Source organism: Lycorma delicatula, chromosome 11 (assembly GCF_047948215.1).
Source record: "Lycorma delicatula isolate Av1 chromosome 11, ASM4794821v1, whole genome shotgun sequence".
Lineage (NCBI taxonomy): Eukaryota > Metazoa > Arthropoda > Insecta > Hemiptera > Fulgoridae > Lycorma > Lycorma delicatula.
Window position 1 is genome coordinate 82336533 of NC_134465.1, and position 26636 is coordinate 82363168.

Below are 26636 nucleotides of genomic sequence, written 5' to 3' on the forward strand. Positions count from 1 at the left end.
TAATTTCATGTAATTGTACAAATGTTGCCATTTTAGGATACATACATTTTAGTTTATTTTTTAAAGATGACATCTTCCAGGTGACCTCCTCTTCTACGTAAACACTCACGAAGTCTCTTCATTAAATTGTTCATGGTTTGACGTAACATCTCGACTGGAATTTCCGCAATTGCCGATCTTTGCCTTCGGTTCTTCCGTTGTAGCAGGTCTTTTGTGGAATACTTTGCTTTTAAGGTAACCCCGCAAAAAGTAATCGCAAGCTGAGAGATCAGGCGATCTGGGAGGCCATCTAATGTCACAATTTTGTGAAATGACACATTGTCCAAACAATCGGCGTACAGCTGCCAACAATATTCATGCAGTATGTGACGTTGCTCCGTCTTGTTGAAACCAGGCTGTGTTAAGAATCGGTGGAAATCTCTTTTGTTGTTCCACAACAAAGGTTTCAAGCACGGCTACGTAATGAGCCGACGTCACTGTAATCGCAAGACCGTCGTCATCCTCAAAAAAATAAGGGCCTATAACACCGTAAGATGACAGCACACCACACGGTCACTTTCTGGCTGTGCAACAGACGCTGGTGTAGCTGCGTAGGATTTTCTTGTGCCCGGTATCTGAAATTTTGTTTGTTAACCAATTCATTGAGGTGGAAATGCGCTTCGTCTGACATCCACAGTTCGTGAACAAACCCTTCGTTATCGTTTATCTTCTGAAGCATTACATTACAGAATTTTGCTCGCACAACCGCATCGTTCGGTTTCAGTTCCTGGATGATCTGTAACTTGTATGGATGGAATTGCAAGTCCTTCGCTAACATTCTTCGAACACTTGAACTATGCGATTGTAAAGATGCTGAGAGACGACGGATTGACCGATGTGGACGTCGTGGGACAGCATCTTGTAAAGCTTCAACATTCTGTATTGTACGGACGGTTTGCTCACGGCCTGGAGGTTTCTTTTTTATTGCCGAACCGGTTTCCTCATATCAATGTGCTGATGGAACACGGTCGTGCCGTCCCAGATTAAAATGATTGCGAAACTCTCTACGCGCCCCTCCACACTGTCATTGTTTTTGTAAAATGCTTTGATAGCAAATGCACGTTGCGCACGACTCCAATGATCCATGACAACTAAACGGCAGGTTAGGTTAGAGAGGCTGGCGCCACTTATCAAGTGGTACCAATCGCTCACGGCTATCAACACAACTTTCAAAATGTCCCGTTTCTTTGAATCAACCTGTTTTTAAATTTGTAATAAATGGTCTTATCGATTGATATTAGTCATAAAGGTTACAAAACAGATTGTCAGTTTTATATCGTTTGATTTTATGGATTTTTTTTTTTTTGGAAGCGGCTACTTTTGTATAAAGTGTGTGTATTTCAATCAGTTTTTTTCTGAATTCGTCTATTTATTATAATTTCTCTTGTTTAGATCGTTAATTTTCTTTTCGATTAATCACGATCAGAAAAAAATATAAACTGTAATTTTCTTAATTTCAGGCATTAGCTGATGAAAATGAATACGTCAGGGATACAGCGTTGAAGGCTGGTCAGCGAATTGTTAATTTATACGCTGATTCTGCTATTATGTTATTATTACCGGAATTAGAGAAAGGACTTTTTGACGATAATTGGAGAATTAGATACAGGTTTGTGTTTTTTATTATTATTATTATCACTGCTTTTTAGTTACTCTGTTCATCCTAATCTTTTGAAGCGTCAGTAAAATGTGAATGTTAGTGCCAGCTGTTTCGAAATTATGACCGAAATTGATGTGCTAATATTTATAAGGCTAATAATGTAGTAATGTGATTACTACTGAGAGGTACGACTAATTTTATATTACTATTGTTACAATAGTAGTTTTTATGTGGTAATTTTCATTACAAAATACTGTAACAGTATTCCACAAAAAGGCTGTTTTGGATAGCTTTGTACTGAAAAGGAGTGAATAAAAGATTTGAATTTTTACGTACTTTTATTTAAACGTGTTTTTTAAACCTTTGCAACATGTTTAAACAACCCAGACGAAGATCTGTGTTCTTTAAACGTTGACCTCTGTCGGGTCAGTTTAAAGAAGAAATTGAGAAGTTTTAGTCTTTATTTGCCTTTTTTTTTTTAATTTGATATCGTTGATAAAGCAAAATAAAGGCTGGTGAAATAGAAATCGATATACAGTATTTAATGATATCTTAACGTTTTCCCATCACAATGATATCTGCGGTCGATTAGTGCTCCACGAAAATGTTGGTATCTGATTGCCTCTCTTCATATACTTATGCTACCCTCTTGTGAAGAAAATTTCAAAAAATTACAGTATATTAAAGAGATTTAACAGATTCTGATGATAAAAAAAACCATTACGATTCAATATTTTTTATTCCTGTAACAACAAAAAAATTGAAACAGTACAGAAATTACGATAATTTAATTGCAGGATTTTTTTTGCGCATTTCTAACGCGTTTTTTTATTAGCGAAACTTTTTTTGTTTGTTTTTTTCTTTATGAAACGTAGTTTGCAAATTTTAAAAATAATACTTTCAAGCAAATCGGTTGAAAATTGGGCAAAATATGATGAAAAACCTGTGCTATAAATCACATATGTTAGTATAAGTGAATGTAGATTCTGAAAACTAAGTTTTATCAAAATTTCCACCGCTTAAAAACTATTCAGATCGACAAAAATCTCTCTCTCTCTCACTCTTTCTCTCTCTCTCTCTCTCTCTCTCTCTCTCACACACACGCACGCACACACACACACGCACACACACACACACGCACGCACGCACGCACGCACGCACGCACGCACACACACTCACACACACACATCTAATGAGGTTTGGCACCTTTTGCCATTTTTTTCAGTACTAGCAGTAGAGCTATGATATTTTCCCTACCAGCTCGAACAATTGTATGTGAGGGTAAAGATTTCAACACGTCTTGTCTTTTCCAAGGGTGAAATCCAAAGGCGAGAGGCCATCACTTTCAGTATCATATAATCTACCCATTTGGATTGGTCTAGTAATGAACACATCTTCCCAAATCAGCTGATTTGGAAGTCGAAGAGTTCTAACGACTTTTATACAGATTTTAATACTATTTTTTATTTTTTTTTTGTCTTCAGTCATTTGACTGGTTTGATGCAGCTCTCCAAGATTCGGTATCTAGTGCTAGTCGTTTCATTTCAGTATACCCTCTAACAATTTGTTTTACATATTCTAAACGTGGCCTGCCTACACAATTTTTTTCCTTCCAATATTAAAGCGACTATTCCAGGATGCCTTAATATGTGGCCTATAAGTCTGTCTCTTCTTTTAACTATATTTTTCCAAACGCTTCTTTCTTCATCTATTTGCCGCAATACCTCTTCATTTGTCACTTTATCCACCCGTCTGATTTTTTACATTCTCCTATAGCACCGCATTTCAAAAGCTTCTAATCTTTTCTTCTCAGATACTCCGATCGTCCCAAGTTTCACTTCCATATAAAGCGACACTCCAAACATACACTTTCAAAAATCTTTTCCTGACATTTAAACTAATTTTTAATGTAAGCAAATTATATTTCTTACTGAAGGCTCGTTTAGCTTGTGCTATTTGGCATTTTATATCGCTCCTGCTTCGTCAATCTTTAATACTAGATCGTGGATACTGGAGTTCTTTCGTAGTTTGGTTTCAATTAACACATCTCAGGAGTGGTCGACCTGAGACTGTACAAGACTACACTTCATTCACATTCATACATATCATCCTCTAACTAAGTAGTATAGTTAGAAAAGGGTTTTATGTAGAGTGCTGATGCGAGTAAATTCAGTTATACTTAAATCTGTATTTTTATCTAATTTAGTTCGGGAACTTTTCAGACTTTAGTGTTTATACCCTACTCTAGCTGCCTTAATAAAAGATTTCTGTTGGTATTCTCCTCTTTAACACTTTTGAACCCTCGGCTTCTCGGCAGGCACATGGTGGTCCATGGTAACTGAGCAATTTAGATCGATTTAAAAAATTCCTATTCATGATAATTCTAAAATTTCCTTAAAAGAGTTTTATCACTGAAAGAAAAGACATTCAAATTTGTTTCATGTAAAAAAAGACATGCGAGTTACCAGAAATTACGTTTCATGTTGAGATTTTCCTTCCAAATGCAAAAAAAAAATTAGCTGCAATACAAGCAATTAATATTTTTTTTTAATTATTAAATGTATTTTAATTTATTTATATTGCATATAATGTATTTTTAGAAACACAGAAACGTACGCTTTCAATATAATATAAATTCATTTAGATATCACTTAGAAGTAAAAGGTTATGTCACTTGAAAGAAAAACTTTCTTATAGAACAAATATATATATGTGTATATATATATATATGTATATATGGTATATTGATATACATGGTTATCATAAAAGAATGGTGCGGTTTTGAACATGGTTTAAATTAAAACAGAATTACTTACGGTTTATGTTTTTTATTTTTCAATTTTGTCGTCTCAAACATTTTTTTACATAATTAATAAATTTCAATATGTGCGCCCTTAGTTGCTCGACAAATGTCCAAAAGATGCTCAACTTCTCTCCAAACATTAGTTAACATTTCTTCGTTGAACGGTCGCCATTGCTTCATTAATCCTGTTTTTTAAGCGGTTTAGGTCGCGAATTTTTTGCATATAAACAACGCTTTTGATGTACCCCACAAGAAAAAAATCGCAAGGTGTCAGGTCTGGACTTCTTGGAGGGCGAAGTACTGGTCCTTGTCGGCCTATCCATCGATCTCCAAATTTTTCGTTCAAAGTGTCTGTGACCGATGCATTAAACTGCGGGGGAGCACCATGTTGTTGGAAATGAAGTTGATGGATGGTTTCGAGTTCTCCAGCTGAGGAAAACAATAATCGGTTAACATGTCAAGATACGCGACTCCATTAATTGTTTTTTCAGCAAAGAAGAAAGGCCCTATTACATGATTTTTCATCGCGCCACACCAAACGTTAACTTTAGGCAAATCACGTTGTTTCACAATAATTGCGTGTGGGTTTTCAGAGCCCCATATTCGTGAATTGTGTCTGTTGTTAACGCATCCATTCACGTGGAATGTAGCTTTGTGTGTAAAAATTATATCTTCTAAAAATGATTAGTTTTCACTTATTCTGTCCGACATTTCAACAACGAAATTGTAACGTTTTACACCATCATCGGGTTTCACTTCCTGCAGTATCTGGATTTTATAAGCGTGTAATTTCACTTTTTTATGTAAAACTTTGTGAACTGTTGATTTTGGAATACCTAATTCGACGCTTTGACGGGGGATGGACTTCCCAGGACTTCTAATTGCCGATCATCTAATTAGTTCAACCGTTTCATCCGGTACACTTGGTCTGCCGGTTGATTTCTATTTCTTAAACGATCCGGTTTCTTCGAATCGTTTGAATCGATGTGTTATGTTATTTTTATGTGGTGGGTCTCTTGCAAATTCGCGTCTAAAATTAAGGATTTAATTCGGCCATCAATAAAACACACTTTGCTTTGTCTTTATTTGAGAACATAGTAACTCGCTAAACTCACAGCGACAACAATACAAGAACTGACGTTGCGGTTACAACTACTGATAAACTTATGGGTTGGAGGCTTTCAGGGATACCGATATAACATCTAGAAATTTCTCTACAATCTTCATATGAATTACTGAAACCGCACCATTCTTTTATGATAGCCCTGTATATTAATATAACAAGTATACATCTGACTACCATGAGACATGTAGTAACGAATTGTAATTTTCCGCTAGCGATTGGTACATTCTGGTGGTAAGCTAAGTGGTACGCACACATACAAATTCAATTTAGTAGTGTAGGATTTTTTTTTTAATTGTTAATTACCTTCGTTTTAGTTTATTCATAGATTGTTATTTTTAAGTGTTTTGTACAGTGTAACAGTGTTTATAATTATAAAATTTCTTTCTTATAGAATTAGATTTTATTATTAATTTTAACAGAATTTGTTAAAAATTACCTCATCTTGTTATTCACCTGATTTCCTAAATATGTTACTTTAATACATAATTTCACTGATGTAACATCATTTCCTCTAATTACATTTTGTAAATTAAAACATATTGTTCATTAAAGTTTAGCGATCTGTTGTTTATAAGTTATTCTCCTTTACAGTTCTGTGCAGCTACTGGGTGATCTGTTATATAGAATATCTGGTGTCTCTGGTAAGATGAGTACTGAAACTGCGAATGAAGATGATAATTTTGGTACTGAGCAGTCGCACAAGGTATTTGTTACATAATTTATAATTTTTTTATTAAGACTACAGGAATATTGAAAATAAATTAGTGTGAATATCGATCAAGTAATCCTGGATGATGGACAGTTAAGTCTACTTCTGATCATCGTAATTACCAACCTGTTGGAAATAGTTCTTTCCCATGGACTAATAGGAAGCATGTTTTTAACACTACAATAGCTGGAGCATAATTTTGACACCCTTATAACTTAAGGTTTCGCTCGTTTCATTATAGATGTTTCAAAACGGATTCATCCCCTTTGTTTGACGACATGCGTTCCGTTACGGAACGGAACGCAAGAATGGCGGGAGTTTCAATATTTCTCCTTGCAGATCGCAGAGCCTGGACAATGTCCGTTGCTGCTGTATCTTTCTATTATCGGTCGGGTTTCACGGGTTATTTAGTGGCGGTTATAAATTATAAGTTTTATTTGTGGACGGATTTGGTAATTTGCTTTACTGTAATTTATTTACTGGATTTGGCCATGATAGACTAAGCTTTTGAGCCTAGTAATCCCGGCGTGATTCCTCTTCAGTCCATCCGCTGAAGTACCTTCAGTTCCAGCACCTATGGGCTAGCAGGATTGCGCCTACCGGAGCTCTAGTTATTTGGAGGAAGAAACGCGTCCTGTTCTCCGGATATATATGAAGTGTAGTCTTGTACATTCTCAGTTCGACCATTTCTGAGATGTGTGGTTAATTGAAACCCAACCACCAAAGAACACCGGTATCCAAGATCTAGTATTCAAATCCGTGTAAAAATAACTGGCTTTACTAGGACTTGAACGCTGGAACTCTCGACTTCCAAATCAGCTGATTTGGGAAGACGCGTTCACCACTAGACCAACCCGGTGAGTAAGGTACATATGCCTATTGTATACTATATGCGTTAACAGCTATATCAGCTTGTTCATCGGGTAAAATTTCTGTGCGACTCTAAACTGAACAAAAACTGCATACAAATTGTGTAAATAAAGTAACGAGACCGGTTCAGAAAAACTTTTTATTCACAATCCAATTATACGTGGACTCTATCAACCTATGAAATAATTCCCTTAGGAAGCCATGCAACGTTTCAAACGGTTTTCCCGCTCTTCTGTAGCAGTATAGGAACTCAGAAATCGGAATGTCCTTCAGATGGCCGGTTACATTTTTTTTTTTTTTTAATGTTGTCTACTGTTCCAAAGTATGTTTTCTACTATTAGTTTAACTAGTAATGCATCAAAAATCTTAACTAGAATTCTATACAGAAAAATTGAGAGGAGAGTGGAAGAAGTGTTAGGAGAAGACCAATTCGGTTTCAGGAAAAGTATAGGGACAAGGGAAGCAATTTTAGGCCTCAGATTAATAGTAGAAGGAAGATTAAAGAAAAACAAACCAACATACTTGGCGTTTATAGATCTAGAAAAGGCATTCGATAACGTAGACTGGAATAAAATGTTCAGCATTTAAAAAAAATTGCTAACATGTACAGGAACCAAACAGCAACAGTAATAATTGAAGAACATAAGAAAGCAGCCTTAATAAAAAAGGGAGTCCGACAAGGATGTTCCCTATCTCCGTTACTTTTTAATCTTTACATGGAACTAGCAGTTAATGATGTTAAAAAACAATTTAGATTCGGAGTAACAGTACAAGGTGAAAAGATAAAGATGCTACGATTTGCCGATGATATAGTAATTCTAGCCGAGAGTAAAAAGGATTTAGAAGAAACAATGAACGGCATAGATGAAGTCCTACGCAAGAACTATGGCGTGAAAATAAACAAGAACAAAACAAAAGTAATGAAATTTTTTAGAAATAACAAAGATGGACCACTGAATGTGAAAATAGAAAGAGAAAAGATTACGGAGGTAGAAGAATTTTGTTATTTGGGAATTAGAATTACTAAAGATGGATGAAGTAGGAGCGATATAAAATGCTGAATAGCACAAGCGAAACGAGCCTTCAGTCAGAAATATAATTTGTTTACATAAAAAATTAGTTTAAACGTCAGGAAAAGATTTTTGAAAGTATATGCTTGGAGAGTCGCTTTATATGTGAAACTTGGACGATCGGAGTATCTGAGAAGAAAAGATTAGAAGCTTTTGAAATGCGGTGCTATAGGAGATTGTTAAAAATCAGATGGGTGGATAAATTGACAAATGAAGAGGTATTGCGGCAAATACATGAAGAAAGAAGCATTTGGAAAAATATAGTTTAAACAAGGGAGGCCACATATTAAGGCATCCTGGTATAATTGCTTTAATATTGGAAGGACAGGTAGAAGGAAAAAATTGTGTATGCAGGCCACAATTGGAATATGTAAAACAAATTGTTAGGGATGTAGGATGTAGAGGGTATACTGATTTAAAACGACTAGCACTAGATAGGGAATCTTGGAGAGCTGCATCAAACCAATCAAATGACTGAAGACAAAAAAAGAACTAAGCTTTATTTGTATAGCTCTTATTACTGTATTAAGAATAAACGTTTTTGCATGCATTGTTATTTAGGAGTTTTATAAAAATTAAGGTTGTTTTTAGAATTTTGTTTTTCTTATTATCGAATCTGTTGTTTTTTTTTTACAATTATTTAAAAACTAAATGTTATTTTACAGGCCATAATAACCGCATTGGGAGCTGACAGACGTAACAGAGTATTAGCCGGGTTGTATATGGGCAGATCAGATGTTTCATTGATGGTACGTCAAGCTGCTCTACATGTATGGAAAGTTGTAGTCACAAATACGCCTCGTACACTTCGAGAAATATTACCTACTCTGTTTGAGCTTTTGCTTGGTTGCCTTGCATCAACTAGCTATGATAAACGTCAGGTAAGGATGGATTATTTGTAAATCTATTTCATTATCACGATTAACGAGCATCCCGTGTTTTATTAGAGAAAAAGCGTGAAGGGAAATTGTTTTCTGATCTCTTTTTCATTAAGCTCAATGTATTGTTAAGTAACTGCATATTAAGCCGCTGAAATGCGGGTTATATTTTGCCCTACAAGCAACAAATCATCAGTCTGTTAACAGGGACTGGTTATGTAGTGAATATGATCATCATGCTTAGATAAAGCAACTTTTAGATGTGTCAGCCAAAAGAAAAGTATGACAAGATAATGTGAAGTTACAGATTGATTTACCTTGTTTGTTATGAAGTAATGTAACGATTCCAGTATAATTTTGACGTTGTAGCTGAAATAAATAAATTCAAATAAGAATGAGAGTACTCCTTTCCTTTTTTTTAGTTAAAATACTCATTGCCTTAACTGATTATATATGTATATACAGAACGATTCAGGAGGATAGAGCCAATACTTTGACAACACATTCTAGAGGCTAAAAATAAGAGAAAAATTCATATAAATATAGGTCCGAAAACGCTTTGTTAGCGAGTTATACAGGGTGAAAGATTTTGCCCGAGTTTCAGTTCCTCCGAATAAATTAAGGTTTTCTGAAATTCTGGGAAGATCAATAAAGGGGCAAATTCGATTGTTTCTTATGGTTTTTTAATTGGGAAATCGAAAAAAATAAGTCCCAGAACTGTTTCTTTCTTAGTTTCTAAGATATCCCGTGTAAAACGACAAAAATAGGGTCAAAAAACATATTTTTTTACGTTTGATGTACAATAACGTTGTTAAATTGGCGATAAATCATACATTTTTTTAAACATAAATTGTAGAGAATTTAATTATAAGAAGATCGATTAAATAATGTCAAAAGAAAAGAAATAAAATTTTAAACATGTCGACTTTTATTAACAATAAAACCAACGAAAACTTAGAAAAAAATGTTACAAAAAAAGAAAACAGATGTGTCTAGTAGGTACAATAATTATAGACCTATGGAAAACAAGTTGACAACACTGATATTTTACATTAATTTTTAGTTTAAATATTTCTCTTTCACTCTTTCTTTCTTTCTCTCTCTCACTCTCTCTCTTTTCTCTCTCTCTCTCTCCTCTCACTCTGTCTTTCTCTATCCTCTCTCTGACTCTCTCCCTCTCTGTCTCTCTCTCTCACTCTGTCTCTCTCCCTCTCTGTCTCTCTCTCTCTCTCTCTCTCTGTATCTCTCTCTCTCTCTCTCTCTCTCTCTCTCTCTCTCTCTCTCTCTCTCTCCCTCCCTCCCTCCCTCCATCCCTCCCTCCCTCCCTCCCTCCCTCCCTCCCTCTCTGTCTCTCTCTCTGTCTCTCTCTCTCTCTCTCTCTCTCTCTCTCTCTCTCTCTCTCTCTCTCTCTCTCTCTCTCTCTCTCTCTCTCTCTCTCTCTGTCCCTCTCTCTCTGTCTCTCTTTCTCTGTCTCTCTCTCTCTGTCAGTCTGTCTCTCTCTCTCTCTCTCTCCCCGTCTCTGTCTCTTATTCAATTGTTTCTTATGGTTTGCCCGCTGGGATATTGAAAAAAATAGGTCCCAGAACTTGTATCTATCTTAGTTTCTAAGATATCCCATGTAAAATGCCAAAAATAGTTTGAATATATATATATATATATGTACAGAGTGATTCAGAAGGATAGGGCAATACTTTTATAACACTATCTAGAGGCTAAAAATAAGAAAAAAGTTCATATAAACAGGTCTGAAAACACTTCCTTAGCGAGTTATACAGGGTGAAAGATTTCACCCGAGTTTCACTTCCTCCGGGTAAAGGAAGGATTTCTGAAATTCTGGGAAGGTCAATTAAGGGGCAAATTCGATTGTTTCTTATGGTTTTTGAGCTGGGAAAGCGAAAAAAAATAGGTCCCAGAACTGTTTTTCTCTCTTAGTTTCTAAGATTTCCCGTGTAAAATGCCAAAAATAGGGTCAAAAAACACATTTTTTTACGTTTGACGTACAATAACGTTGTTAAATTGGCAATAAATCATACATTTTTTTAAACATAAATAGTAGAGAATTTAATTATAAGAAGATTGTTGTAAATAATGTCAACGGAAAACAAATAGAATTTTAAACACGTCGACTTTTATTAACAACAAAACAGATTAATTTTTAACAGATTGAAAAAACCTTTTTGTTATGTACAGTATTTGGTAAATTATACCAAAATAATTACAGCGGGCTGAAAAGTCTTTTTATTAACAGATTACAATATCGGCAATGAATAAAACCAGTTTTCTTGTGTACCCCTTGTTGAATTGAATTTAAAACAATAAAAATGGTAAAAAAAAAGCTATTATTGCAATAAATATCTGCTTTGCAAAAATACTCCCATTTTTAATGGGTTTTCGGCTTCTTCGTAGTAACTAATTAATAAAATTTAATGTTTAAGAGCTTAAATTCTATGTTCTGCAAATGCCCAAAACTATTATTCAGAACGTTTTTGTGTAGGAAGTTTTTTTGACTTCCAAAATTTTAAAACTAATTTTCATCACCTTTGAATGACAACCACTTTATTCAGTTACATTTATACAATGTTATACTTGTTTAAGTATAACTTTATACTTAAAGTCGGGTGAATAGGACAGGCAGGATAAGATGATGATTTGATTTGTGGTGTAATAACGTTTTAAAACTGTTGACATTTGGGGCTAGGGCATTATTGAGCATGAGAGTCCTACTTACCCGGTACTAGGGCCGGATTCGATGAATGCATCAAGTATTTTATTACTTCCAAATATAATTTAGAATTCACGGTTTTTAAATTCATGATAAATCAAAAGAATGCAATCAACATCGATCTTACGCTTGATTTTTAACTCCAGACTTTTGCTGGTCTTTGTGCTCCATGACTCAACCAAGCGGTGCTTTGTTTGCGAATCATACATGAAGCACCAGATTTCATCCCCGGTTATAATTGTTTGCAAAAAATTAGGGTTGCTATTAGCAGTTTCAACAAAGTTTTGAGCGCAAGGAAAGATGCACCTGTTTTTGTTTTTCGGGCAAAGAAGTGTGGAACGACACGAGAGCACACCTTTTGGCAGTTCATTTTTCCTATTAGAATTGTACATACCGATGTTTAGCTCTTCTGTTATAGCCCGAAGGGTAAGATGAGGTTGTTCAAGTAGGAGCGTGTGCACTTTCACATTTTTTTGTCATGAACAGCTGTTGACGGCCTCCTTTTTCAGTTGTTGTCATTCAATGACTCTATACAGTCTTTAAACTGCTTCTACCACGTGTATGTTGTAGTACGAGTTGCGGTTTCATCACCAAATGCTTGCTGTTTCAGTTTCAGTGAAAGATATTTGAAATCGAACACATAATTTTTATGCGCATCTCTGTTCCATGTCACAAGGTCACATGAACACAACGTATGTGACCGAATATAACTCGAGAGACGAAACGTGATGAAATTTTGTACACAGACTCATCAAATATTGTACTTCATAGTTCTTTGTTTGTCTGAGAGATGGCGCTACTTGTATCGACTACAGAAATTTAGTTTGGGAACTTTTCTACTGTGTGTATAGTTTTTTTTTCTTATGGTGATGTGTGTTGCCTTTAGTATATCAAAGTACATTTGTAACATACAAAATTAGTCCTTTTAATTATAGTTATACTAATCTGTTATTTGTGTTTTTTTTTCAATTAAATTGAATTTCTTTTTCAGGTTGCGGCTCGAACATTGGGTGATCTAGTTCGTAAATTAGGTGAACGTATATTACCTGAAATAATACCGATATTAGAAGGAGGGCTCGAGTCTGAACATGCTGACCAACGACAAGGCGTTTGTATTGGATTATCAGAAATAATGGCGTCGACTAGTCGTGATATGGTCTTAACGTTCGTTAATAGTCTTGTACCGACCGTCAGTAGAGCGCTTTGTGATCCGTTGCCGGAAGTAAGACAGGCTGCCGCGAAAACTTTCGATAGTTTACATACAACTGTCGGCAGTCGCGCTTTAGACGATATATTACCGACTTTATTGTCTCAGCTGAACGATCCGGATCCGAAAGTAGCCGAATGGACTCTAGATGGCCTTAGGCAGGTTATGGCTATCAAATCGCGTGTTGTGTTGCCGTACCTTGTACCGCAATTGACCGCACCGCCGGTTAATACTAAAGCCTTATCTATATTGGCAGCGGTGGCTGGTGAAGCTCTCACTAAATATTTACATAAAATATTACCCGCTCTTCTTACCGCATTAGCTACATCTCAAGGATCAACACAGGTATGTAAAATTTATCATTATTTATTACTATCTTGTTTACCGGTTACAATTAATTGTGATTTTTATTAAATTTTTAATCCAGTAATGGATTTATCTACTTTAATCTTATCAGTTTGATTTCTTTTATTTAGCATGACAGATTTAAGATACTAAATTTTAACACAAATTTAATTACGTTCTCTAAATTTATATTTAAAATTGTATATGTTTTTTTAAGTAAATCTGTTATTATTAAAAGCAAAACCCCTTTGACACGCCGGAAGATAATGGAAAATTTTTTCACCGGTCCTAAGTAAGCGATAAAAAATTTCCACCTTAGAGTTAAGAAAAATTTCAAATTTACTCAGTATGACATGCGCAAAAAAGTTTCACATGTTTAGCATACGACAAGCCCCATCATCTTATAATTCCAGCTACGTTTTAGTTGTCATTTCTTGCCATAAGGGTTGGTCAAATCAAAAATTGTTTCAGACAAAAGTTTTAGGTGGTAATAATGTTTACAGGACTAATGACCACTTTTAAAACGATTTGATACTATGCCTATTAAGGGGGGTATGATTTTTTCTGTCTTTGAAACCCTACTTTTTTCCACCCCCTTCAATAAAGGTTGGTGATATCAAAAAATCTTACTTAAATTTGAATAGTAGGAACTTTATAAACAAATTTGATATTTTAGTTAATAAGAAAGTTATCGCGATATTTTGTTTTTTTTTTTTCGAAAAAGACCTCCCACATTTCCACCTTAATGGTTAGATTTTGGCTGTAGAAAAACTCGACTGAGATTTTTGGGACGAGTTATTTTTATGGAACAATTTGAAAGCGATTGGCGCAAAATTCCGGTGTTTATCGTCTCCACAAGAAAGTGAAATATATATATAAACTTTTGAGCTGATGGTGGTTTTGGGGTCTGGCGGATATGAAACGTATAGATGGGGATATTTTCCGGAAGTCGAATTATGGTACCCGTTAACAATAAGTAGCTTTCTTATGAAATCTGCCTAAAAATCTTATTTCGTAATATCGAAATAAAGAATTAATTGAAATATTGCAAGCGCCTGTATTTATTTTTTTTGTTATCTCGAAGTTTCCTACTTACACTAGCTGAAATCCTTTATATTCGCATAAGCAAAATTGAATTTTTTAATTTCTTTCTTCTCTGTACAAGGTTATCATAAAAGAATGGTGCGGTTTCAGTAATTCATAGGAAGATTGTAGGGAAATTTGTAGATGTTATATTGGTATCCCTGAAAGCCTCCAACCCAAAAGTTTGTTTATCAGCAGTTGTAACCACAACGTCAGTTCTTGTATTGTTGTTGTGGTGAGTTTAGCGAGTTACTATTATTTTATTGATGGCCGAATTAAAATCCTTAATTTCAGTTCAACGTGCGTTTCAATGTGAATTCGGAAGAGATCCACCACACAAAAACAACATAACACGTCGGTTCAGACGATTCAAAGAAACCGGATCGGTTAAGAAACAGAAATCAACCGGCAGACCAAGTGTACCGGACAATACGGTTGAGCTAATTAGAAGTCCGGGGAAGTTCATCCCCCGTCGAAGCGTCGAATTAGGTATTCCAAAATCATCAACAGTTCACAAAGTTTTACGTAAAAAACTGAAATTACACGCTTATAAAATCCAGATACTTCAGGAATTGAAATCCGATGATGGTGTAAAATGTTTAAATTTCGCTGTTGAAATGTCTGACAGGATAAGTGAAAACGAATCATTTTTAGATGATATAATTTTTACAGACGAAGCTACATTCCATGCGAATGGATGCGTTAACAATTCGCGAATATGGAGCTCTGAAAACCCACACACAATTATTGAGAAACAACGCGATTCGCCTAAAGTTAATGTTTGGTGTGGTGCGATGAAAAATCGTGTAATAGGGCCTTTCTTCTTTGCTGAAAAAACAATTAATGGAGTCGTGTATCTTGACATGTTAACCGATTACTGCTTTCCTCAGCCGGATGAACTCGAAAACATTCATCAACTTAATTTCCAACAAGATGGTGCACCCCCGCACTTCCATCCATTGGTCACGGACGCTTTGAACGAAAAATTTGGAGATCGATGGATAGGCCGGCAAGGACCCATACTTTGGCCTCCAAGGAGTTCAGACCTTGCGTTTTTTTTCTTGTGGGGGTACATCGAAAGCGTTGTTTATACACAAAAAATTCACGATCTAAACCGCTTAAAAAACAGGATTAATGAAGCAATGACAACCATTAACGGAGAAATGTTTGGAGAGAAGTTGTGTATCGTTTGGACATTTGGCGAGCGACTAAGGGCGCACATATTGAAATTTATTAATTATGTAAAAAGATATTTTTGATGACAAATTTGAAAAATAAAAACATAAACTGTAAGTAATTCTGTTTTAATTTAAACAATGTTCAAAACCGCACCATTCTTTTATGATAACTCTGTATACTGGAAAAATGATTTTTACTTTTTTTAATTGATAATAAGACTCCTACAAAAGTAGTTTTCATCGTATTAATTAAAACAAAAATTTTTTTTCTTGTAAAATTACGACCATCATTTCAGCATAAATGATGAATTACTAAATAGGCATACAGTCTAATATAATGTTAATTTTTTTTTTTTTTTTTCAGGAACTAGAGTATTGTCAAGCAGTAGTATTATCAGTTGTAGATGAAGTGGGAATCCGTGCCATTATGGATCAATTAATGGAAGTTACTAGGTCAGATAAAGTAGAAATGCGTAGAGCAGCTGTCACATTGCTGTGTGCATTTTGTTCGCATTCACGCGCTGATTATTCGCAATACGTACCGCAACTTTTACGCGGGCTTATACATTTATTTACAGATGTCGACAGAGAGGTCTTGCAAACCAGTTGGGAAACCCTTTCAGCAGTTACAAGAGTGAGTGTTTACAATATTAAATTTACTTAAAGTTGTCATTTTTATATTAGAATCGTATTATGTTTGCTATTACATAAACAAAGGCATTCGATAACGTTTTGAAATTATAAAAAAATCAGGAATGAAATACCTTTGCAAATTAAAAAATGGCAGCCATACTTATTATTATTCAATCCTTTTTATCTCCGTAAATATTAGCTTATCAAAATGTATGTTACTCGATAAAATATTAAGCTTCTTATTTTAAAGAAAGTGACATTTTATTTTTTTAAATCGGTTAATAAATAGCCGAATTATGGCAGAAAATTGATGTAATTTTGTATCTGTAATCTTGTTCTCCACTTTACGTTAAATTCGATTAAATATTAATTTTTTATTTGTTTATTGTTAATTCTAGTATTGTAAATTAGTATCAAATTTACTAATAATTTTCTCACAATAAGATTTAATTCTTATTATTAGGGACAAGGGAAGCAAAAAAAGTTAGGGTTCAAATACAGAGATAGAAGAATAATTGCTAACATTTACAGGAACTAAACAGCAACAGTAATAATTGAAGAACATAAGAAAGGGAGTCTGACAAGGATGTTCCCTATCTCTGTTACTTTTTAATCTTTACATGGAACTAGCAGTTAATGATGTTAAAGAACAATTTAGATTCAGAGTAACAGTACAAGGTGAAAAGATAAAGATGCTACGATTTGCTGATGATATAGTAATTCTAGCCGAGAGTAAAAAGGATTTAGAAGAAACAATGAACGGCATAGATGAAGTCCTACGCAAGAACTATCGCGTGAAAATAAACAAGAACAAAACAAAAGTAATGAAATGTAGTAGAAATAACAAAGATGGACCACTGAATGTGAAAATAGGAGGAGAAAAGATTACGGAGGTAAAAGAATTTTGTTATTTGGGAAGTATAATTATTAAAGATGGACGAAGCAGGAGCGATATAAAATGCCGAATAGCACAGACGAAACGAGCCTTCAGTCAAAAATATAATTTGTTTACATCAAAAATTAATTTAAATGTCAGAAAAAAAAATTTTTGAAAGTATATATTTGGAGTGTTGCTTTATATGGAAGTGAAACTTGGACGATCGGAGTATCTGAGAAGAAAAGATTAGAAGCTTTTGAAATGTGGTGCTATTGGAGAATGTTAAAATCAGATTGGTGATTAAAGTGACAAATGAAGACGTATTGCGGCAAATAGATAAAGAAAGAAGCATTTTGAAAAATATAGTTAAAAGAAGAGACATTATTATAGGCCACATACTAAGGCATCCTGGAATAATCGCTTTAATATTGGAAGGACAGGTAGAAGGAAAAAATTGTGTAGGCAGGCCACGTTTGGAATATGTAAAACAAATTGTTAGGGATGTAGGATGTAGGGATATACTGAAATGAAACGACTAGCACTAGATAGGAAATCTTGGAGAGCTGCATCAAACCAGTCAAATGACTGAAGACAAAAAAATTGCATAAACTAATGTACCTCCCGGTCGCTGTAGCTGGAATGATATTTAAAACGCTCTTACAATCCTTCACAAACAATTTAAGACCGTTTACACATTATATGTTTTATATATACAAGGTGCTACCGAAAAGTTTGAGGAATTTGAATGTCGTGCGTGGACCATTGCTGGTACTTCCTGCTGCCACTAGAGGTGGCTAACAGTACTCTTAGTGAATCAGTGTTCCAACAGCTGTGATGGTGGGAGGCTGCATTTTTGACTTTCGTGCATTTGTGTAACGTTGTGTTTTACTGCTTCGGCGAAGTTCTAAATGGCAGATATTAAAGAACAAGAACTTGCATCAAATTTTGCTTTGCGCTTAAAAAAAACCGGTGCAGAAACCTATGCCATGCTTGTGGAAGCATTTGGTGATAATGCTACAGGTAAAAGTAAAACTTTTTAGCGATAAACGATTCAAAGATGGACAAATGACAGTCGATGACGATGAGCGTTCAGGAAGACCATTAACAAGCGCAACACCATAAAACATCGTGAAAGTGCGAAAAGCTATTGTTGCAGATCGTAAACAAACAATCCACGATGTTTGTGCAATCGTACAAATGTCATACGGGTCTGTGCAACGCATGTTGTCGGACAATTTGAACATGAGATGCATCGCTGCAAAATTCCTACCGAGACTGTTGGAACAGCGACCAGAAACAAAATCGCGTAGCTGTCTGTAGCGAATCGAAAAATTCAGGAAGAGATGACCCTAACTTCATCTCCAACATCATAACCGGTGATGAGACATGGGTGTATGGGTATGACCTTGAAACTAAACACCACTTGTCACAGTGGAATTCGTCAAGTTCACCGCGGCCAAAAAAAGCACGGCAACGTGAAGTCCATGACGATTGTTTTTTTCAACATCAAAGGTATTATCCGTAAGGAATTTGTTCCTCTTGGTCAAACTGTAAATGGGATGTTCTATTTTGAAGGTTTGAAACGTTACGTGAAAGTATTAGGCGCAAACGTTCAGATCTATGGGGTAACAACAGCCGGGTTCTGCACCATGACAACATGCCTGCGCACACATCACTAGCCGTTCGGAATTTCTTGGCTTCCGAAAAGACGGTAGTGATTCCACCCACCTTATTCGCCTGACCTTGCCCCGTGCGACTTTTTTTCTTTCTCTTTCCGAAAATAAAATTTCAATTGAAAGGCCGTCATTTTAATATAATTGAGGAGATTCAGGAAGAAATTCAGAACGTGCTTCGAACACCTGCAGACTTCCAGAGATCCATGGAATCATGGGAAAAACGCTGGGATCACTGTATCAATGTCCAAGGGGATTACTTTGAAGGAGACAATGGAAATTATAAGTTATGTTAAGCTATTTTATTTTTATGGTAAAATTCCACGAACTTTTGGGTAGCACCTCGTATTATTATTATTTTACTGAAATTATTTTATTTTTTTTGTTATTACATATTATTTCTGTGTACTTTTAAATTAAAATTTTATTAATTATTCTATTAATATAAACCACCTATATCTTAATCAGTTAGTTTACTGAGTTCTAAACAAACTGCCTGTATGAAAATTCAGACAGTCGATCACAAGCTTTAAACATTAATATTTTGCAATTTCGATGAGATGTACAAACAGAAAATATTCCACGTCTTGTTTTGAGGGGAAAGAAAAAGAAAAGAATTATCGAAAAACGAGACTAATTTCGTGACGCATTAGTCGCCTAGATCATTGTTCTCAACATCATAGCGGTTAAAAAATAAAATCCTTCATATAAAATTGTTAATTACCAAAAATGCAGCATAAAAAAAAAGAGAACCTTTTGAAAACCGATTCTCACGTTAGAATAAAATCACCAAACCGAATACCGCATCGGTTGAACCGCCTGCAAAACTTGTTGATTTGCCATTGAAGATTTAGAAAAAATAAATAAAATTGGTTATCGGTCGACCGATTTTTGTTTGTTATGTAAACTCAAAGATGGAGAGTCATTCTATGGTCACAACCATAGAGCAAAAGTTTTTATTTTTAAATAGTCAAATATTTTTACATTAACCTATTTTTGTTTTTTTCGTCTTGTTGAAAAATCGATTAATTTTTTTCTATTTTAATTACAGACATTGGATACTATGCAGCAGATCAATCATGTCGGTGATATCCGTCAGGCTGTAAGATTTGCAGTCAGCGATTTAAAAGGATCAGATCTACTGCCTGGATTTTGTTTGCCGAAGGTTTGTGTTCTTTAAAATAGTTTGTTGAGGTTTGTATATTTGACATCGGTTTATCAGAATAGTTGATAAAACAATTGCAGGAACATTCGAGCATTATATTCGTGCATTTATACCGAAGAAAAAAAAAAATATATTGAATCGGTTTACAGTTAGTACATTTATTTTATGTGTTTTTTGTTACACATAAATCTAGTGAATTTTTCACAGAAGCTGTTGAATTTTTTCTTTGTTTGTTTGTTTGTTTGTTTGTTTGTATGAAAGATGTCAGTGGCATAATTTTATATCAAAAATAAATACGATTTTAATGAAAATATGGTTAGTGTCGTGTATTATTTGATTGGATTCAAAGTATAATGAATTGATGAACTGTGTCTCGATTACATCAGACGATTAGAAATAATTAGCTATAAATCGATAATTTTACGAGTATTATCTGTTATTTATTAGTTTATTTGACTATATTGCAGGGTATAACACCAATATTGCCGATATTCAGGGAAGCTATATTGAACGGAGCGCCTGAAGTTAAAGAACAAGCAGCTCAAGGATTAGGCGAAGTGATAAGATTGACAAGTGCTGAAGCGTTGCAACCGTCAGTTGTCCATATAACTGGCCCTCTTATAAGAATATTAGGCGATCGTTTCAATTGGAGTGTAAAAGCTGCAGTTCTGGAAACTCTTGCTATTTTACTCGCAAAGGTATGTGTAATTAAATTACTTATTTTTTTAGAATTAATGAACTGTAACTGTGAATATTTTGTGTTTATTATTTATTTTAGAGATTCGCGGTTGGGTAATTTATACAGAGATTTACTTTGAATTGTTGTGGAAAATGTTGCGGTATCAAAATACATTTTGCGTGTTTTTGTGAAAGAGTATACATTATTTAAAAATTGAAAAGTATTGTTAGGTTTCCAGTTCAATTGTATAAAGGATTCAAATGATATGATGTGTACTGGAAAAAAGTGTGGCTACTCCAATAGAATATAGTTACCGTCTTTTATATTATCATCGCCCGGTGATAAGAGTAAATTACAATTGTACTGGATCCCTGCAACAAACCATTGTTATTGTGTAATGAAAGGAATCCCTCATAAACATAAATATATATATATATGTACATCGTTGTATAATAGACATAGTGTTGCAACTGCAAAATTTGCAATTTTGAGTTAAGACCGTCTGTCCATTCATCTTGAAGAGCTCTACTAAATAAATATACCGGGCATATCTGTATCAATAACCATTAAAATTAGAAACCGGATGTCTACAGCTTTTGAGAGAATATACAAGGTGATTCAGGAGGAACTCATTCTAGAAGCTAAAAGTAAGAAAAACATTCATATAAACATAGGTCCGAAAAATACGCTTTGTTAGAGAGTTATACAGGATGAAAGATTTCGCCCGAGTTTCAGTTCCTTCCTGTAAATTAAGGCTTTATGAAATTCTGGGAAGATCAATTAAGGGGCAAATTCGATTGTTTCTTATGGTTTTTGAGCCGGGAAATAAAAAAAAAATTGGTCCCAGAACTGTATTTTTCTTAGTTTGTAAGATATCCCATGTAAATCGCCAAAAATAGCGTTAATATGTACAGGATGATTCAGAAGAATAGGGCAATACTTTGACAACTCATTCTAGAGGCTAAAAATAAGGAAAAAGTTCATATAAATATAGGTCCAAAAAAACGTTTCGTTAGCGAGTTATACAGGGTGAAAGATTTCGCCCGAGTTTGAGTTCCTCCGGATAAATTAAGGATTTATGAAATTTTGGGAATATCAATTAAGGGGCAAATTCAATTGCTTCTTTTGAGCTGGGATATCGAAAAAAAAAATAGGTCCCATAACTGTATCTCTCTCTTAGTTTCTATGATATCCCATGTAAAATTCTAAAAAATAGCGTGAATATATCAATATATATATATATATATATATATATGTGTACAGGATGATTCAGAAGGATAGGCCAATACTTTGACAACTAATTCTAGAGGCAAAAAATAAGAAAAAAGTTCATATAAATACAGGTCCAACAAAATGCTTCTTTAGTGAGTTATACAGGAAGAAAGATTTCGCCCAAGTTTCAGTTCCTTCGGGTAAATTAAGTATTTCTGAAATTCTGGGAACGTCAATTAAGGGCAAATTCAATTGTTTCTTATGGTTTTTGAGCTGGGAAATCGAAAAAATAGGTCCCAGAACTGTATTTCTCCTAGTTTCTATGATATCCCGTGTAAAACGCGAAAAATAATGTGAATATATCAATATATATATATATATATATATATATATATGTGTGTGTGTGTGTGTGTGTGTGTGTGTGTGTGTGTGTGTGTGTGTGTGTGTGTGTGTGTACAGGTGATTCAGAAGGATAGGGCAATATGTTGACAATTCATTCTAGAGGCTAAAAATAAAAAAAAGTACATATGAATATAGGTCCGGAAAAAATAGGTCCCAGAACTGTATCTGTCAGTTTCTAAGAAATCCCATGTAAAACGCCAAAAATAGGGTCAAAAAACACATTTTTTTTACATTTGTCGTACAATAACGTTGTTAAATTGGCAATAAATCATACATTTTTTAAACATAAATTGAAGAGAATTTAATTATAAGAAGATTGATGTAAATAATGTCAACTAAAAAGAAATAAAATTTTAAATGTGTCGACTTATTAACAAGAAAACCGACGAAAACTTTGAAGAAAATGTTACAAAAAATAAAACAGATGTGTCTATTAGGTACAATCATTTTAGACCTACCTAAGAAAACAGATGTATTTAGTAGGGACAGTAATTTTAGACTTACAGAAAACAAGTTGGCAACACTGATTTTTTTCATCACAATTTATTTAAATACTTCAGAAAGTAGAGTATGGAGGACATTAAATAATAATAGATTGCAGCCTTTCCATATTCAGAAAGTGCAACATCTCCAGCGGTGACTACGCCAGCCAGCTGCAGTTTTGTCAACGGGTTAATAGGAATCTACATTTAATTCCATTTATACTATTTTCGTATGAAACTAACAGAATAAACAACACACGGAATGCGCATCGGTGGTGTGAAGAAAACCCACATGCTACAGTGGAAAAAAATTTCCAGCAACGATTTTCAGTGAATGTTTGGTGCGGTATCATAGACAACCAATTAATTGGTCATTTCATACTACAACATCGTGTCACAGGGAGAAATTACCTGGACTTTTTACTTAATAAATTTGTTATATTGCTGGAAAATATCCCCTTAGCAAAATGAATTAAAATGTATTACCAACTTGATGAATGAAGCTCCTACACATTTCGCATTTCTTTTATTGTAACATTTTCTTCTAAGTTTTCGTCTTTTTTGTTGTTAATAAAAGTCAACATGTTTAAAATTTTATTTCTTTTTTGTTTACATTATTTACATCAATCTTCTTATAATTAACTTCTCTACAATTTACGTTTTAAAAATGTATGATTTATTGCCAATTTAACAACGTTTTTGTACATCAAACGTAAAAAAATGTTTTTTTACCTTATTTTTGGCATTTTAAATGGGATATCATAGAAACTAAGAGAGATACAGTTCTGGGACCTATTTTTTTCAATTTCCTATCTCAAAAACCATAAGAAATAATTGAATTTACTGAAACTCGGGCGAAATTTTTCATCCTGTATAACTCGGTAACGAAGCATTTTCAGACCTATGTTTATATGAACTTTTTTCTTATTTTTAGCCTCTAGAATGAGTTGTCAAAGTAATGCCCTATCCTCCTGAATCACCCTTTATAGCAAGGTATGTAAAGAAAAGAAAGGAGAAAAAAGATTTTAGATGAAAATATATAATTTAAAGTATTTTTTACCGAAGAAAACTGTGAAATTCTATAAAAAACTGTGTTTTAAACACATTTGGTGTTTCTGACCGAACTGTCTAAAATAATAGAATCTGGCACTATAAAACAAGAAAAAGGGGCGGTCACCCTGCAGATTTAAATCCAAGGATAAAGATATCTGTGAAGCAATAAAGGTGCATTTCAACAGATTTCCACGCGTGAAGTCACATAATTGCCATTTATCGACTTCAAAAGAATACTTTCATCCAGAACTAAGTCTGTATAAAATGATGAATTAACGGGGAACATAAGTCGCTCATTACCGGTTACTACACCTACAGTAATGAGTTTAACGAGAAGATCCACCGTCCTAAGAACGACCGGTGTACACTTTGTAATGCATATAGAAGTGGTGATGGGAAAAAAGGAAGAGCTAGAAGATCGATATCAAAGCCGCATCGCTGAATAATTATAAGAAAATCTGGTGAGTGAAACTTGCATACACGCCGCTTTTGTTATATAACAAGTTATATATTGCTACCTATTGCTGCAAAGAGTCAGATTTTCTATCAAAGGGTTACTAATTACAACCTTTCAATTTGACATCGGGATGAAAGATTATACTTGTTTTGTGTGGTACGGGGGCTTGGCCAAAGGATCTTCAGAGATCGCCACATACCTTTACTGTGTTCCTATGTGATGTTGATTATAGGTTGCTGAGGTCAAAACAAGAATTTGGTCGTTCTGCAATGTTTCTTGCTGAAAGCATCAGTAAAAATATAACTATTTTTATCTTTTTAAATTTTTCTAACTGTACCATGGACAGAACGAGGAAGACTCTTTTCTTTCTTAGACTTTATGGGATAAGGCAAAAAACTTAAACCCTAAGTCACCCCCAGTCTGAACCTAAGGCAACATTACAAGTAAAGTCCTTAATTAAGGTGACTTTATGGGGACCTGTTGGTGCAGTGCCTATTTATTATTAGGAGGGAGAAGAAGATATGAATTTGTATAAAAACTTGCGCCATCAGTAAAAGTTAGTGAACTTCTTTAGTGACTGTCAATGGAATTTAAATCCTGTCAAATCTTTTGATAATACTAACAGTGAGTTTTTTGTTTAAATAAAATATTTATTCGGTTTGGGTTTACACTTTTATTAACAAAAACAATTACTCTGCGGGATAAAACAAGTTAAATCTTTAAAAAAAAAAAGAAAAAAAAAGTACATTCGTAAGTGACTTAAGATTGCTTTCTTTTTTTGAGACGTACTGTTATATCTGCTATTAAATGCCAGAGAAGAAGAAAATTTAATTCAAATTTTGAACTACATTATATTATTCCTGTATCACTAAAATTTTATTACATTAGGTTGCTTACGTAAAAATTTGCAACATGAAATGTAACTGTGCTTTTCTTTATTTATTTCTCTGAAGCAGTTAATTCTATCGATCTGAAATTCCATATATTTCTTCCTAGGGGTGCTTAGAGGTTTACTTATACAAAACTAATGAACCGATCTGTCAGTCAGTTTCATAATGCGACCATGGAAACATTTTAATTATTAATATAATATCTTTGCGACTGCTGGTTTATTTAAATGTTACATTATTAAAAAAATATATATATTAAGCATTTTATGATAAAAATAATAGCACGTTATTTATTCAAATTTGTTCAAAAAATCGTCGAAGTGAGTCGCTCTAGATTAAAATATCGGTTTTCATTTCCTCCCTGATAAAATGAAATAACACGATTTCATCTGGAATTAATTTTATTAATGTTTAGTACAGGTAATTTGTCATCAAAATAGGCTGTATTTGAAAATCCTGACCTACCCCGATTGATGTTTTTTCCATATGTTACGGGTGATGAGGGAAGCTTAACTCCAGATTTTTAACATCGCCCCCTCCCATAGATTTTTGAAAAACTCAAAAAGTTTTTGAAATGCGTTTTTCTCTGAATCTATGCATTTTAGAGAAAAGTTTTTCAAACGAAAAATGTAGAGGACATTCTCCTCTCCAATTAATCTGTTTGAAGTTATGCTGTATAATTTGAAATTGAAATACTAGGTGGCGCTGAAATTGTAAAAAATGTTGTAAACGAGTAGACCGGTTTCGAACATGTGCCCAATTCACAACATTTTCACAAGCTACAGCTCCAAAATGGTAAGTCGTACAAGAAAATTGTTTAAATAAAAGTTGTCTGTTTTTTTTTTTAGATTAACAACTTTTCCAAATTCAATACAGACGAAAAACAATTTTTTCCGGTGAAAAACAACTTTTTTTACAACATCAGCGGCACCTAGTATTTCAGTTTCAAATTATACGGCATAACTTCAAAGACATTAATTGTAGGGGAGAATGTGTCCTCTATTTTTTTGTTTGAAAAACTGTTCTCTAAACTGCATAGATTCAGAGAAAAACGCATTTCAAAAACTTTTTGATTTTTTCAAAAATCTTTGGGAGGGGGATGTTAAAAATCTGGGTTAAGTTTCCGTTCCTCATTACCCCTAACGCATGGACAAAAGATCAATCAGTAGGTAAGGATTTTCAAATAAAAATACAAATTGACCGTTCTAAAACTAGACTTTTCACTCTAGGAATCATTTGGTGTTTTTTTAAATGTATTTTGGTTTCTGATAAAACAAATCCGGTGAAAAAACATGTTTTTTACAACTTCAGCGCCATCTAGTATTTCAGTTTCAAATTATATGGCATAACTTCAGATATCAATTATAAAGGAGAATGTCCTATACATTTTTTGTTTGAGAATCTTTTCTCTAAAATGCATAGATTCAGAGAAAAACGCATTTCAAAAACCTTTTGTGTTTTTAAAAAATCTTTGGGGTTTTTA

At 34.1% G+C, this 26636-nt stretch overlaps 1 protein-coding gene across 1 annotated transcript in view; it reads left to right on the plus strand.

The window, feature by feature from the left end:
- Positions 1-26636, plus strand: part of LOC142331983 (stalled ribosome sensor GCN1-like) — a 208614-nt gene that overhangs the window by 163461 nt on the left and 18517 nt on the right. The window contains exons 30-36 of the mRNA XM_075378033.1: positions 1500-1648; positions 6160-6271; positions 8883-9098; positions 12809-13369; positions 15995-16264; positions 19865-19978; positions 20446-20676. Of these exons, the coding sequence (XP_075234148.1) occupies positions 1500-1648; positions 6160-6271; positions 8883-9098; positions 12809-13369; positions 15995-16264; positions 19865-19978; positions 20446-20676 (1653 nt within the window). The remainder of the gene's footprint in view (positions 1-1499; positions 1649-6159; positions 6272-8882; positions 9099-12808; positions 13370-15994; positions 16265-19864; positions 19979-20445; positions 20677-26636) is intronic.